Source organism: Mugil cephalus, chromosome 6 (assembly GCF_022458985.1).
Source record: "Mugil cephalus isolate CIBA_MC_2020 chromosome 6, CIBA_Mcephalus_1.1, whole genome shotgun sequence".
Taxonomy (NCBI): Eukaryota; Metazoa; Chordata; class Actinopteri; order Mugiliformes; family Mugilidae; genus Mugil; species Mugil cephalus.
The window spans coordinates 24,589,766-24,603,114 of NC_061775.1; the positions used below are offsets into that span (position 1 = coordinate 24,589,766).

Here is a 13,349-nt window from a genome sequence, read left to right on the forward strand (position 1 = left end):
TGGTGACAACCAGAGGTACCAGCTTCAAAAGCTTAGTGAGCTCTTCAGGAATCCAATTTTTATACGTAGCTAAAGCAGAGAACAATGAATTACCACATAATTATTTTATTGCTATTATTATGTTATAACTATCGTTTAATGTAATAATTTTAGTAAAACCTGCGTATAACCTAGGACCATAAGGAGTGATATTACAGACTGCATCTCTTTATGTTTTTTTTGTAAAACATCGTTAGCTGGGCTGTTTGTGTGTGTGTGTGAGAGAGTGGGGAGGAGAGAGAGAGAGAAAAAGAGAGAGAGAGAGAGTGAGAGTGAATTGACAGGAGCATGCTTTTCACATGCACCCCCTAAACGCAGCACAAGCGCCGAAATGGGTCACGTGAGATGCTCCGCTAAGAATGCAGTGACGTGGTAGAGTTCCGTCAGTGTAGAGGTGTCTGACAGCCAGCGTACGCGGGCCAGCAGCTTCCTCGGCCGGCCGAGAAATCCGACAGGGCTCGGTACGAGAGCCGGAGCACAGGGGAGGGTGGACCAGGAGCAGAGAAAAAAAACAAGAAGGGGGCGGACTGGAAAAACAGAAGCAGGGACGTTGAAGGTAGACTAGTTTCTTGTTTATTTTTCTCCTCCTCCAGGACTTGGGGAGATGCAATATATATATTTTTTGCTTTAAATTCTGTTTTCTTGCTTGGTTCCTTGCGCTTCAACTCTACACCAAGCCTGGTACCAGCCGCTGCTCCGTCGCCGCTGCGCTCTTATCCTTCCAGCGGACCGGGCTACGGGTAACGATGCGGGGATGTTTTGGTGTTTTCTCTTCCCATCTCTGCATTGAATAACACATCTGGGGTGCGGGATAAACTTGGATAAGATCGGGAAACAACCGTGAAGCGAAAGATATATATATATATATTTGTCTGAGGCTGCTTTGCACGGACACAAGGAGCCAGGGAGGAGGAGAAGAAGAGGAGGAGGAGGCGCAGCAGCAGGAGAACCAAAAAACCCGCAGGTTTGTTGAGCCTGTGGGGATGTGGACGAGGAGGGAGGACGTAACACATCCAAGGTGTCAGCGCGATTAGTGAGGGGAGGGAGGGAGCAGGACGAGGGGGAGGCACTGAATCCCTTCCAGTCCGGAGCGGAGAGGCGGCGATGGCGAGCGCCTGCGCCGGGGTTCACTCTCTCCACCTGGCGACCGCAGCCCCGTCAGCAGCCGCAGCGGCGGCGGCATCAGCGGCATGAGGAGGAGGAGGTACGCAGCACCGCACGCCTCATCAGTCCTCCAGCATCCTCATCATTCATTTAGCCTTCCCCCACCCTCCCCTCCCCTCCATCACATCCACCTTTCCCTCCGCCGCCTCGACTAGGCTCCCATCTATCCATCAATCAATTTGTCAGTATCATCCCGGGATCGTTCACTTTCCTCTCCATCAGACACTGTACGGGCACCAGTGAATCTTTAAAATGTTTTTGAACCACGTGCACCCTTGCACAATTAAGAATACTTTACTATCACTCCGCTCCCTAAGGATGAACCATCTGGTGACAGCATTCATCCGTCTTTGCTAAGAGCAGGAAAGTCTAATCTTTTTTTTTTTTTTTATCCTGCTCCTGATGGTACAATCAGTGCCTTCGTATAGGGGTCAGTAGCCCACGCTGTATTCCTTTCCATAAATTCAAGTTCAGAAAACTCCTCTGTGGTCCTGCCAAGAGGCCCGGCCAGGGAGTTTCCATTGATCCAGTTCAATTAACTGGGCTTTTTATCCACTTCATCGTGTCAGGCTGCCTGAGATGTTTGGCTCTGAGCTTGGTGCATACTTAGAATATGTGCTCAATGCAGAGATGGACATATATATATATATATATATATAATATCGGCTAGCCCTCACCATCTGGGTGCCCACTAGACTATGAAACTTTAATAAGGTCTAATTTTCAAACCACCACGTAATTTATTACTGTGGCGTCTCAACTGACATCCTCCAAAAGTATCCAGGCGAAAATAATATGCCCGGGCCTTTATTAGCGAAGTACAACAGGACAAAATTAATACAGTGGTGAAAGAATCAGCGGCACAGTGAGAAGGCGGAGGAGGAGAAGGAGTGAAGATCTCCCTCTCTCTCCGAGTGCGAGAGAATCACTGTCATATAATATTTACTACAGCTACAGTGGCTCGGTGCTGCCAAAGCTTTATTTCCCAGAGGTCTCTTGTATCTTTGAGTCCTGTTTTAAGAGGCTGCTCAAGCATTTCTTACAGGCGTCTTAAAGGCCAAATGAATCTAAATGTTGCACAGTTACCTCTGCATTATGTGGCTTTGTGCGTTTAAAGGATCAGTTCAAACAAATGACGAATGGGAGTAAATGTGTGGAACTCGTTGCATGTAAGATATACTTGCATATTTAGAGCTGCAGCTGTTGCACAGTTATTATTTCAACTTTCTTTTTTGTTTTAAATAATTGATTATTTAAAATGACGCAACACGAGGACAAATGAACATTCAAGTTTCCTAAAATCTAAAGGGAACTCTGCTTATTTTGTGCAAAAAAAAAAAAAAAAGTTAAAAATCCAAAGAATATCATAAAAGTGTCTCGGTCTAAAAGCTAATTTGCTTTAGAACTGGACATAATTTCACTTGATCCTAAAAATAGTCACATTAATTATTTGCCAGTGAAATATTGATTAATGGAGTACTCGTTTCAGCCTAGCAACAAAACGTCTGTGCAGACAGAGCAGCTTTCATTAAAACCCTGAATGTGAAGACATGGCAACCTCGAACCGAAACTGTCCTCTCTTCGGGCAGAAGTGATTTGGGTGAAGTGACCCTTTTAAGAATCATATATGGTCATTTCGCGCGATGGAGGGGCTCGAGTGGCCTGGCCCACATCTGACCAGCCACTAGTGATGAAGGATAAGAGCACAGCTGGCCGTCCACTGTCACTCATCCTCTCAGCGGCACTTAGCCAGAACGCGACCCTCCCTCTCCCTGCGGCCCTATCCCAGTTGAATCGCAAATACGGAGAATTTCCAAACGTGTCAGTCCCATCTCGCTCTGTTGTATTTGGCTTGCGGACAAGCTGTTTTCAGATAAACCCGTCTGTCCACTTGACTAAACAAACCACAAGATGTTCGTTGACGAGATGATTGAAGTGAGAGTGACATGACATGCAAATCAAATCATCAGGTGACATGCAAATGCATGTTACCTGGTGTCTGTCAAACATAATCAGACCAACAGCCAGTCATCCAAAAAAACTAGGTACTTCCCAACAACCGTAGTTCTGCAGTGGCATGATTTTAGATTAATTTGCCCTCATCTTGAGTCACCGAAATGCCACGTGTTGCATTCAAGGCATCTGATGAGCAGTTACCAAGCGGGCAGGCTAATATTCATCATTTTTAGCACTTAATGTTACTTTAGGATAACTATTAGAGTAAGTTATTGCGCAAGTAGCTAAAAGGTTGAATCATGAGCAATTGAAATGGTTTGCATTTGTATTCAGAAATGAAATAATTCATTAGAAACTCTATAAATTGGGGAATTGCTCAAAGAAGTCTTTAAATGTGACGCTTTAATGATCAGCATTAAAAGCAATGTAAAAACAGCTGAAATGTTTAGACGCGCTGTTAAAAATGTATATTAAATTGAAACATATTAAATTGAAAGTTTAGCCAAAACTACTGGTTGAACAGTTTAATCTATTTATTTTGTCTTTAATCTCGTATTATGACTTGGAGGCGCAATAGATATCTATAGGTGTAAGGGATAAATAATCAGGGAACTGTGCTTATTTTGTGCAAAAAAAACAAAACAAAAAAAGTTAAAAATCCAAAGAATATCATAAAAGTGTCTCGGTCTAAAGGTTAATTTAGTTTAAAACTGGACGTAATTTCACTTGATCCTAAAAATAGTTCCACATTAATTATTTGCCAGTGAAATATTGATTAATGGAGTACTCGTTTCAGCCTAGCAACAAAACGTCGAACCGAACCGAAACTGTCCTCTCTTCGGGCAGAAGTGATTTGGGTGAAGTGACCCTTTTAAGAATCAGATATGGTCATTTCATGGGATGGAGGGGCTCAAGTGGCCTTGCCAGCATCTGACCAGCTACTAGTGATGAAGGATAAGAGCACAGCTGGCCGTCCACTGTCACTCATCCTCTCAGCGGCACTTAGAAAGTATGCGACCCTCCCTCTCCCTGCGGCCCTATCCCAGTTGAATCGCAAATACGGAGAATTTCCAAACGTGTCGGCTCACTCGCTCCAAAGCATCACCTCCCCTTCTATTTGCAGGAGTGAGTTGTACACTGTACACTGCAAAGTCCAGATTATCCAGAGGAACATGATATGAGCACATCCAGTCCCATCTCGCTCTGTTGTATTTGGCTTGCGGACAAGCTGTTTTCAGATAAACCCTGTCTGTCCACTTGACTAAACAAACCACAAGATGTTCGTTGACGAGATGATTGAAGTGAGAGTGACATGACATGCAAATCAAATCATCAGGTGACATGCAAATGCATGTTACCTGGTGTCTGTCAAACATAATCAGACCAACCCCCAGTCATCCAAAAAAACTAGGTACTTCCCAACAACCGTAGTTCTGCAGTGGCATGATTTTAGATTAATTTGCCCTCATCTTGAGTCACCGAAATGCCACGTGTTGCATTCAAGGCATCTGATGAGCAGTTACCAAGCGGGCAGGCTAATATTCATCATTTTTAGCATTTAATGTTACTTTAGGATAACTATTAGAGTAAGTTATTGGGTAGGTAGCTAAAAGGTTGAATCATGAACAATTGAAATGGTTTGCATTTGTATGCAGAAATGAAATAATTCATTAAAACTCTATAAATTGGGGAATTGCTCAAAGAAGCTTTTAAATGTGACGCTTTAATGATCAGCATTAAAAGCAATGTAAAAACAGCTGAAATGTTTAGACGCGCTGTTAAAAATGTATATTAAATTGAAAGTTTAGCCAAAACTACTGGTTGAACAGTTTAATCTATTTATTTGGTCTTTAATCTCATATTATGACTTGAAGGCGCAATAGATATCTATAGGTGTAAGGGATAAATAATCAGAGTTAACCCTTCAACTGTTTGGATTAGTTTGAACTACAAGAGGAAATATTGTAAAAGTGACTCAATCTGAGGCAACTAACCATTATTTTGCACTGTTAAAATGAAGAGTGGATAAAGCAGTTTTTGATCCGACGGGGCTGTAGGTGGACATCTGATTCAATAAAAAACAAAAAACTATAACCCTCCTTAAAGTTGGGACTTCCTGTCTTATATAATAGTATTTTTGTCGGTGAAAACCTTCTCTTCTCTTTGGTAAAGCCAATTCGGGAGCATCACCTGGTCAAATACAGGATATTAAGTGAAGGAGCTGTGGCACCTCCCTTCACCTCTGTATTAGCTGTTTCCTCGGGAGTGTCTGTGAACTCGCAGTGTGAAGATAAACAACAGCAGAAAATGACAGGTTGCTGAAGAGAACTGCAGCCGAACAGGAGTGAGGAAAGTGATCAGGATGAGGGAGTTGAGAGGAGGCCACGTCAGGCTCCACGGGAGATGCGCGGATTCGCCAGCGGTCCGTCCTCCTTCCTTCCCCGTGTTCGCTCTGAACCAAGCCCAGGTCTGCGCTCCCCGCAACGTTGGTTTTGAGATGAGCTCAGCAGGACCTCAAGGAGAACAAAAGCACATATGAAATTTTTAAAAGTCATTGCTGTGGAGCCCAACCCATATTGGCAGTGAAACTAGTTCAGTGCGGTGATTTTTGCCAGCATAAGCAATGCAGTAAGGAAACAATGGAAAGAGAGTTCTGAAAGGGAGAGCAAGCAGTTCTTTTCTGTCTTGAGTTTGGTTCTCGACTCCCATCTGGAATGCTAACATAGAGGGCCGAACCTCGGCAGCCTCAAACGCAATCAAAACTGGCCGTGCTTCTGTCTATCTGCTCTGCTTCTAAATGCATTCTCACCGAACCCTGGCCGGCATCAAACAGACAAAATTCTGTTTTGATTTGAAAAATTGATGCCTCCACGGAGCGCAGCACACCAAGGATCCGCTGCGGAATTAAAAAGTAGAACAGGAAGAGCCGCGACTTCATTTCCTGGTAAAGGTTTGGATGTTGAAGAGACATTATTATAACCTTTCTCTGGGAAAATTGAAAACCTAAGTCAGTGGAGGGAGCAAATTTAAATAGAAAAGTCATCTGTGGCTGCCGGCTGCATCGTTTTGTGAACTCCGCGTCGTTGGATGACTTCAAATTTGTTGAGCGTACGGCTGCTACTTTGCCACTCAGTTAAGAGTTTGAGTTGCAACAGATTCGGGTAAAAGTAGAAGTACAACAATGGCTGTTCTGAAGGGGAAAGCGCCGATAATAAATTTAATAAAAACACATGTCAGTTCAGTCCAGTAAGTCAATACGTGGAATGGAACAGCTTTGAAGCACTTACAGCTAGAACGGTTACTCGACTTAACTATTTGATGAACTCATGAATTGTTTGAGTCGCTTTCAAGCAAAAACAAAACAAAAAAACGGAAGAATTTTCGTCTTCAGCTGAGTGAAATGAATATCTGTTGGCTCACCGACAAAGACCACATCTTACTTGATGCGAGGCCGTTAATTGTACCTGAGGGAACTAGCTGGAGGGATGAGAAGGGTCGAGGGGAGATGAATGATGGTCTTTAGACGTGGAGGAACCCAGGGAGTGAGACTCGGGGTTGAGGCACGTCTCAGGAAGCTTCAGCTCCTTCTCTTCCTGATTCATGTAATGAAAGAGGGAGGAGGAAGCGAAGAAAGGAGAGGGGTGGGGTTGAGAAATGAGATGAACGCAGAGAGAGGATGAGGACACACCTTCATAGAAAAGCGTGGGAAATGTATATTGACATGAGACGTGTTTTTGTTCCTGTTTTTGTTGGATGGATTGAGCAATTTGAATTGCAGCATTTCCTCGTTTTCGTAGACATACTGTTGATCTATATTACAGTTTTCTTCTCTTCAGACATAATTACAGGTGAGGAGATTATGAGACTCATGTCACCTGCTTGACAGGTTCCACCGTGACTCCAGTCTTTCTCAGAAGCGTCATCCGACGTGTTTCTGATGTGTAATTTATCGGCAGGCCAGCATCATCACGGAAGATAAAAACAGACAGGAGGAGGGAAAAACACATTCAACACGCACGCACAAATGCTTTGCCAGTATCCGAGATGGGCCATAGAAAAAAAGGACAACGACAAGTCAAAAACAAAGACAATAAACAAAAAGAGAGAAGAACAAAACACACTCAAAAACAGAGGAACAAAGCAATTTAAAATCAGCAATCACAGATCACTGCAGGAGAAATAATCACGTTATGGACTGGGACAAGAGCAAAATCATCACATCAGAAACTAATAAATTCAAACATTGAATTAAAGAAGCCATTGAGATCAGGAAGAAGGCAAGAAAGGGCATCAACCCAGAGTCAGCAACACGGTTCTGAAAAAGACAGGAGTCACAGTAAAAAAACTGTCAAGCAGGTAACACAAACATCTGCTCATAATTATGTCTGAAGGTAAGAAAACCGTAATATATATATATCTAAAATAAGACATAATGAACCTCATTAATCTACACGCCGAAAAAGGCCACGTGCCTCAACGCTGCTCCATCATTAAAATAAAGTGGAAATGTGGCGATTGCTCCAAGGCAGCGCTATTAGAGAACAGTGGAACCTGAGTCAGCCACGTAATCAGCCAGGCCTGCTTCCACAGAGCCGAATTTAACATTGGTGAGCAGCCACTCTAAACGGCTCATAAACGAGGGGAGAGCGGCGGGATGGGGTGGGGGCCGTGTTTTTCCCGAGGTAAATGTGTCACTATCACAAAGTGCACGGTTCCGCTGGATGAAGGTCACATCCTCATCGACATCGGCGAAGCTTGTTTTGCATGCATCGCATTGTCGAGGCGAAAGGAGGCTAGACTGCTTATGTAGCCGCGGATTCAAAGAAAGCAGACTGTGGAGAATGGCGCGTGAACCTTGGAAGTTTTTTTTCTCTCTCTCCCTTCTCGTTTCATTTTATTTTTTTTCCTCCAGGTTTGAAGCGGGTGTGGTGACAGAGACGTCTCAGTAATGTATGCCTAGAACGTCGCCGGCGTGCCACTCCCTCAGCCTCCGCTCTGATTATTGACCGCTGCAGAATCGCTGGGGCTTTAATTAGTGCTAGTGTAACTAATTGGCTTGCATAGAAGTGACATTGATGGGAGGCAAGAAAATGAATTAATGAGGAGAGGCACTGGCAGATTAAATGAAAGTGCTACAAAGTAGAAATGGATGTGTGATCTCGGAGTGAAATTTAAAAAAAAAAACAAAAAAAAAACAAGCCATTCATCGTTGCCTGCTTGTTTGGGTGGGCGGATGTCAAAGTGTGTGGGCATCTACTTCATGTACACATGTACTTAATGTGTGCCTTGGTGTGTGTGCGTGCGCGTGTGTGCGTTCTCCATCAGACCTCATGTAACTTGATGTTCATTTAGATGACAGCGGAAATCTCTCAAGCCCTGGATATGCTTCGATGTAAAGTATGTTAACCTTTAAAACAAAGCCGGCCCTGGCCCCTCTCATTCTCCTGTAATTGCTTGCGCTGGGTAAGCACACGCGCCTGAAAAGGTTATCGTGTTCCTTGTCAGTTGTCATGATGAATGAGCGAACGTAGTAGGAAATGAAACTAGGAAGTTTAGCCGATCTTTCTCATACTAAGCCGGCGTGTAGCGTTTGCACAAAATAATGTGTTGTTGTTCGGCATCTGCGAATGATTCAAAAGCAAGCAAACAAATAATGAAGAATGGCAACGCAGGCAGGCAGTAAATTAACACGCACAGGAAGGATGGAAGGATTCAAAACTGCTACGCTGCTGCAACATTAATATTCACTAGAGCCTAGCATAACCTCCAAGTTTCTGCTGGCATATTCTGTTTTGTGTCTACCGCTACTGTGTGTGCATGCGTCTAGTGTGGATGTAATTATGTGCACATGCATCTTTTATATGAGTTTGCACACATACGACTGATTACTTCCTAATGCATATTTGTTGTGATTATCATTAAATCTGGTCTGCACAATATTTTGTGTGTACTGTGTGTGTGTGTGTACGCAAAAAAATGATTATGTGTGCAGGATTTGGTGTGCACATCGTTACGTGCAGTGCACACTAAATGTTGTAGTTGTGGACTATTTGCCTTGGTGAATCAGTGTGCGCATACAGTGCGCAATCACTCAGATGTGGTCATTTGGGTGTTCTCCACATTGTTGCGTCTCTGCGTGTCTGCATGTGCACATTTAAGCTCTGTCGTTTGTGCCCGTTTGTGTTAGAAGGTCGAGTGGCCTGGGTGATCTCAGTTGGACACCAGGCAGCATTGATAAGCTGAAGGTGGAAGGTGAATGGTGAGCGAAGGCCGCTATCGCCGGGGGCTGGTTCAGGCTTCGGCACCACTGCCCGCTGAACCCTGAAAACTCCTTCTGACAGATGCATCTCCTCCCTGGCTGTTGATGCACAGTGGGGGCTGATGGCACTTGTTTGCCCGTGCAGCCCAGAGTAGCATTAGCTGGCACCACATTGAGCGAACCTGCAATTTATACCTCTGCCTCAGGCATTGGGCTGAATAATGACATGCAAGAAGGATCCACCATCTCACCATGCCCGGCGCCACATGTCCAGCCCATAGCTCAGAGTATTTTGTTTTCCTCTGTATTTTAAAATGCGTCTGTGATGATTAAGGGCATGCTTTTTTTCCTCTGTCACTGTGAAAACCAATAGTTGTGTTTACTGAGCAGCCGAGGTGTTCTGATTATGCGTGTTAGACTGTATCTCAGCAACTAGGTACTCACCTTGAGCAACTCTTTATTCAACCACGCAAATGCACTGTATGCACAGTCATTTTTTTACAGCAGCAATCTTCCTTTCAAGCACTAATGTGCTGTCGAAATTTTCTTTCCCTGAAAAGCCACATCACACCCTACCGCGCTCTCCGTCCCTTTGCAATCAAAAGCACTACAGTGCTGTCGTATTGATTCAGCTTTTGCCTTTCAAAATGTTAAGCCAGCTTACCAAAACACCCATTTACCATATTAGGCCTTGCATCCACAGAAGGCTCTAATTGGGGCTTTTGCATCTGGAAGAAATTAATTTATAATTACTCTGTGTGTCAAAAACAAACCATAAATACATTGATTAAGAATTAGGCTCAGTTCTCTCCATAAGTAGGGTGAAAAAGACACACATCTGGAACTCAGAGACAGTTGACTTGTGGCTCAGTGCCAGTGAAAATGAGGTGCTTGGCTTTTTTTGGACCTCCTCCAAGAATGTTTTCTCAGTCTCTTTTTTTCTCTCTTTTCAGATTAGAGAGAGCAAACACAGAGGAGGTGACCCTTATCATATCCTGAAGGAGACGAGACATAGAGCATGACCCTGTGTTTGTCCACAGTGCCAAAGAAGAGCCAGGGAGAAACCTCCCTGGCCATAGACTCGCCGCCTTCCTAGCTCCACCAGGAGCCCTTTTAACCCTGCTTTAAGCTGCACTGGGGGACTCAAACGTTCCTCTGACTCCACCAGGAGGCTCACTCCGACCCGTCTGCCAGCTCAGATAACCCTCTGGATTGTTGGCAACCACATGTTTGAGGTGACTGTATGTGACCGCCGCTGTCGCCCATTCTCGAGCAGCAGCAGCCTCCTGCGACCCCGATCTGCACCATGCAGTGGAGACGGCGGCACTGCTGTCCCATCAAGATGACCTGGACCATCAAGCGGTCGCTCTTTCGGACCCATGTGGCCGGCCTCCTCTCGCTGGCTCTGCTGTTCACCCTCTTCCTATTTTTCAGCCACCAGGACTGGCTGCCGGGGCGCAGTGGGCCTAGAGAAAACCCACTGGCCTACACTGTCAGGGGCCTCCGCACTCCCAAGGGAGAAGCCAACCAGAGCAGCTCCCTGAGGGGCATGTGGAAGGAGATTGGGTATATAGCTCCAAAGCCTCTGCTCAACCTCAGCTCTCAGCAGGCAGAGGGGGCGGCTGGAGAGGCCGGAGGAGGAGGAATAGGTGGAGGAGGAGGAGGAGGAGCCAGGATGGGTGTAATGGGGCTGGAGGACTCTATGAGCACTAATAACAGTTTACAGAAGGAAATGGGCGTAGGAGGGAGGCTTAGTGCTCAGCCTTACCGATACATCCTAAATGAGCCCTCCAAGTGCAAGGGTAGCACCCCGTTCCTCATCCTACTCATTGCTGCAGAACCAAGACAAGCTGATGCCCGCAACGCAATTCGCCAGACGTGGGGAAATGAGAGCGTTGCGATGGGCCTGGGGTTCGTCCGTCTTTTTCTGCTAGGCACGGGAAAGAGCTCGGACACCTACCTCCAGAGCAGCATAGAGGAAGAGAGCCGAGTTTACCACGATATCATCCAACAGGACTATCAGGACACTTACTACAACCTGACCATCAAAACCCTCATGGGCATGAACTGGGTGGCCACCTATTGCCCACATGCCTCCTACGTGATGAAGACAGACAGTGATATGTTTGTCAATACAGAGTATCTCATCCAGAAGCTGCTGAAACCGGAGATGCCTCCCAAGCAGAAGTACTTCACAGGCTATCTGATGAGAGGCTATGCACCAAACCGAAACAAGGACAGTAAGTGGTACATGCCGCCCGAGCTGTATCCAAGCGAGCGCTACCCAATATTCTGCTCAGGCACGGGGTATGTGTTCTCAGGGGACATGGCCAAGCTGATCTATCAGGCCTCACTCAGCATACGCAGGCTGCACCTGGAGGACGTTTACGTGGGAATCTGCCTGGCCAAACTGCGCATCGACCCAGCACCCCCTCCCAACGAGTTCCTCTTCAACCACTGGCGGGTGTCTTACTCCAGTTGTAAGTACAGCCACCTGATCACATCCCATCAATTTCAGCCCAACGAACTCATCAAGTACTGGAACCACTTGCAGAGCTACAAGCACAATGCCTGTATCAACATCACCAAGGAGAAGAACGGCAGGTATAAACACAGAAAGTTCCACGGAGAGAGGCCTCCATGATGGATCCTGTGACTACAACCCGCCTCAAAAAGCAGGGAGATAATGGGTGCACTGTAACTACCGCCGGTGGAGGGCATGTTGAACTCAGCACTATACACTGTATGGGGAAAAGCACATTGTTTTTGTTATTGTGTACAGTCGATGATTCAAACTATTTTTTTAATTTACAAAAAATGTTAAGTATTGTAAACCTATCAAGCTATTTCTAAACGGGAGAATGGGGAACATGTCTGCGTGATGTGGAGCATGCACAAAAGAAAAGCTGCAGCTCAAGAGTGGCGTTAATGATAATTCAGGTGCCAACAGAACGGTGGTATTTCATGTTCTCCTCTAATGGGTAGTACAGTATGTCACACTCAACAAATGCTTACAAAAATAAAAATATATATATAAAAAAAATAATAATAAGACACAATTGTGTTTACACAGACAAAGGGAAATGTACATTTAATATGTCGCGAAATTACACTACCTAAATATGAATGAATGATATGAATCTCTGATGTTGACCAGTTATGCTGCCCTGTTTCTCAGTGTTTACTTTACAGATCTATCAAAGAACACGAAAGACGTTTATCAGTCATAAACTGTGTTTTATTTTTTAAAGAAAATCTACATGAAAGCACCCAGAATCACATCAGAGATGACTGAGATTGTATTTTTTAAAGCTTTACATTGAGTATGACTCTGCACTTGAAAAAAAAATGTGCAATGAATCAATTAATTAAATGTACTGGATTCACTGTGTTTGTAGCTTTTATTTATCTGAGTTCCTTCATGTCGTCATTGTTAATATCTTCACTGATGTTCACTGGATTTGTGCTCTGATGATTTAACCACTTGCGTAATTCATAATATACAGTATATGTACGGAAATTACATAGATTTGCAACCAGAAGCTACTCATTTACTTACAATGTTGGGTTTTACTTATAAATGAATGCTAAACAAATATTTTTTATAAGTGTTTACAACTCAAACTAGCTGCTACCTAAAGACTAGCTGCCCATAATGTGTGAAAGCTCATGATGAACTCGCTAGCTACTAATATATGTGAAAATATAGCTATGCTTGCTAATAGCTTAACATTATGATTGAAAAAGAATAATAATTTAATCAAATACAACCATGATGAATTGATTTATCAGAAACTGCAAATAGTTGTTAAACACAATAATACAATAGAAGAAATACAAAGTCATACCATTTTGAGAGCATTGGAAATTAAGTTGGGGCCTAAAACCGTTTGTTGTTGCACAGTTCCTTCCTTTCAAATGCCTGTTAATG

At 44.2% G+C, this 13,349-nt stretch overlaps 1 protein-coding gene across 5 annotated transcripts; it reads left to right on the forward strand.

Annotated features, from left to right (window-relative positions):
• Nucleotides 1-406: 406 nt before the first annotated feature.
• On the forward strand, nucleotides 407-12,805 carry b3galt2 (UDP-Gal:betaGlcNAc beta 1,3-galactosyltransferase, polypeptide 2). 5 transcript variants are annotated; one of them, XM_047587499.1, is made up of 3 exons: nucleotides 407-595; nucleotides 717-1,003; nucleotides 10,372-12,805. In XM_047587499.1, the coding sequence occupies exon 3, from the start codon at nucleotides 10,725-10,727 to the stop codon at nucleotides 12,060-12,062; it is 1,338 nt and encodes a 445-aa protein (XP_047443455.1). In that variant the 5' UTR covers nucleotides 407-595; nucleotides 717-1,003; nucleotides 10,372-10,724; the 3' UTR covers nucleotides 12,063-12,805. The 5 variants fall into 5 exon arrangements, with proteins under 5 accessions (XP_047443455.1, XP_047443453.1, XP_047443454.1 ...); XM_047587497.1 differs by having other exon boundaries at nucleotides 407-1,003; XM_047587498.1 differs by lacking the exon at nucleotides 717-1,003.
• Nucleotides 12,806-13,349: the final 544 nt, after the last annotated feature.

Bases quoted from the DNA above. Each gene is read 5' to 3' on its own strand.
- b3galt2 (XM_047587497.1), top strand. From the start codon at position 10,725: ATGCAGTGGAGACGGCGGCACTGCTGTCCCATCAAGATGACCTGGACC.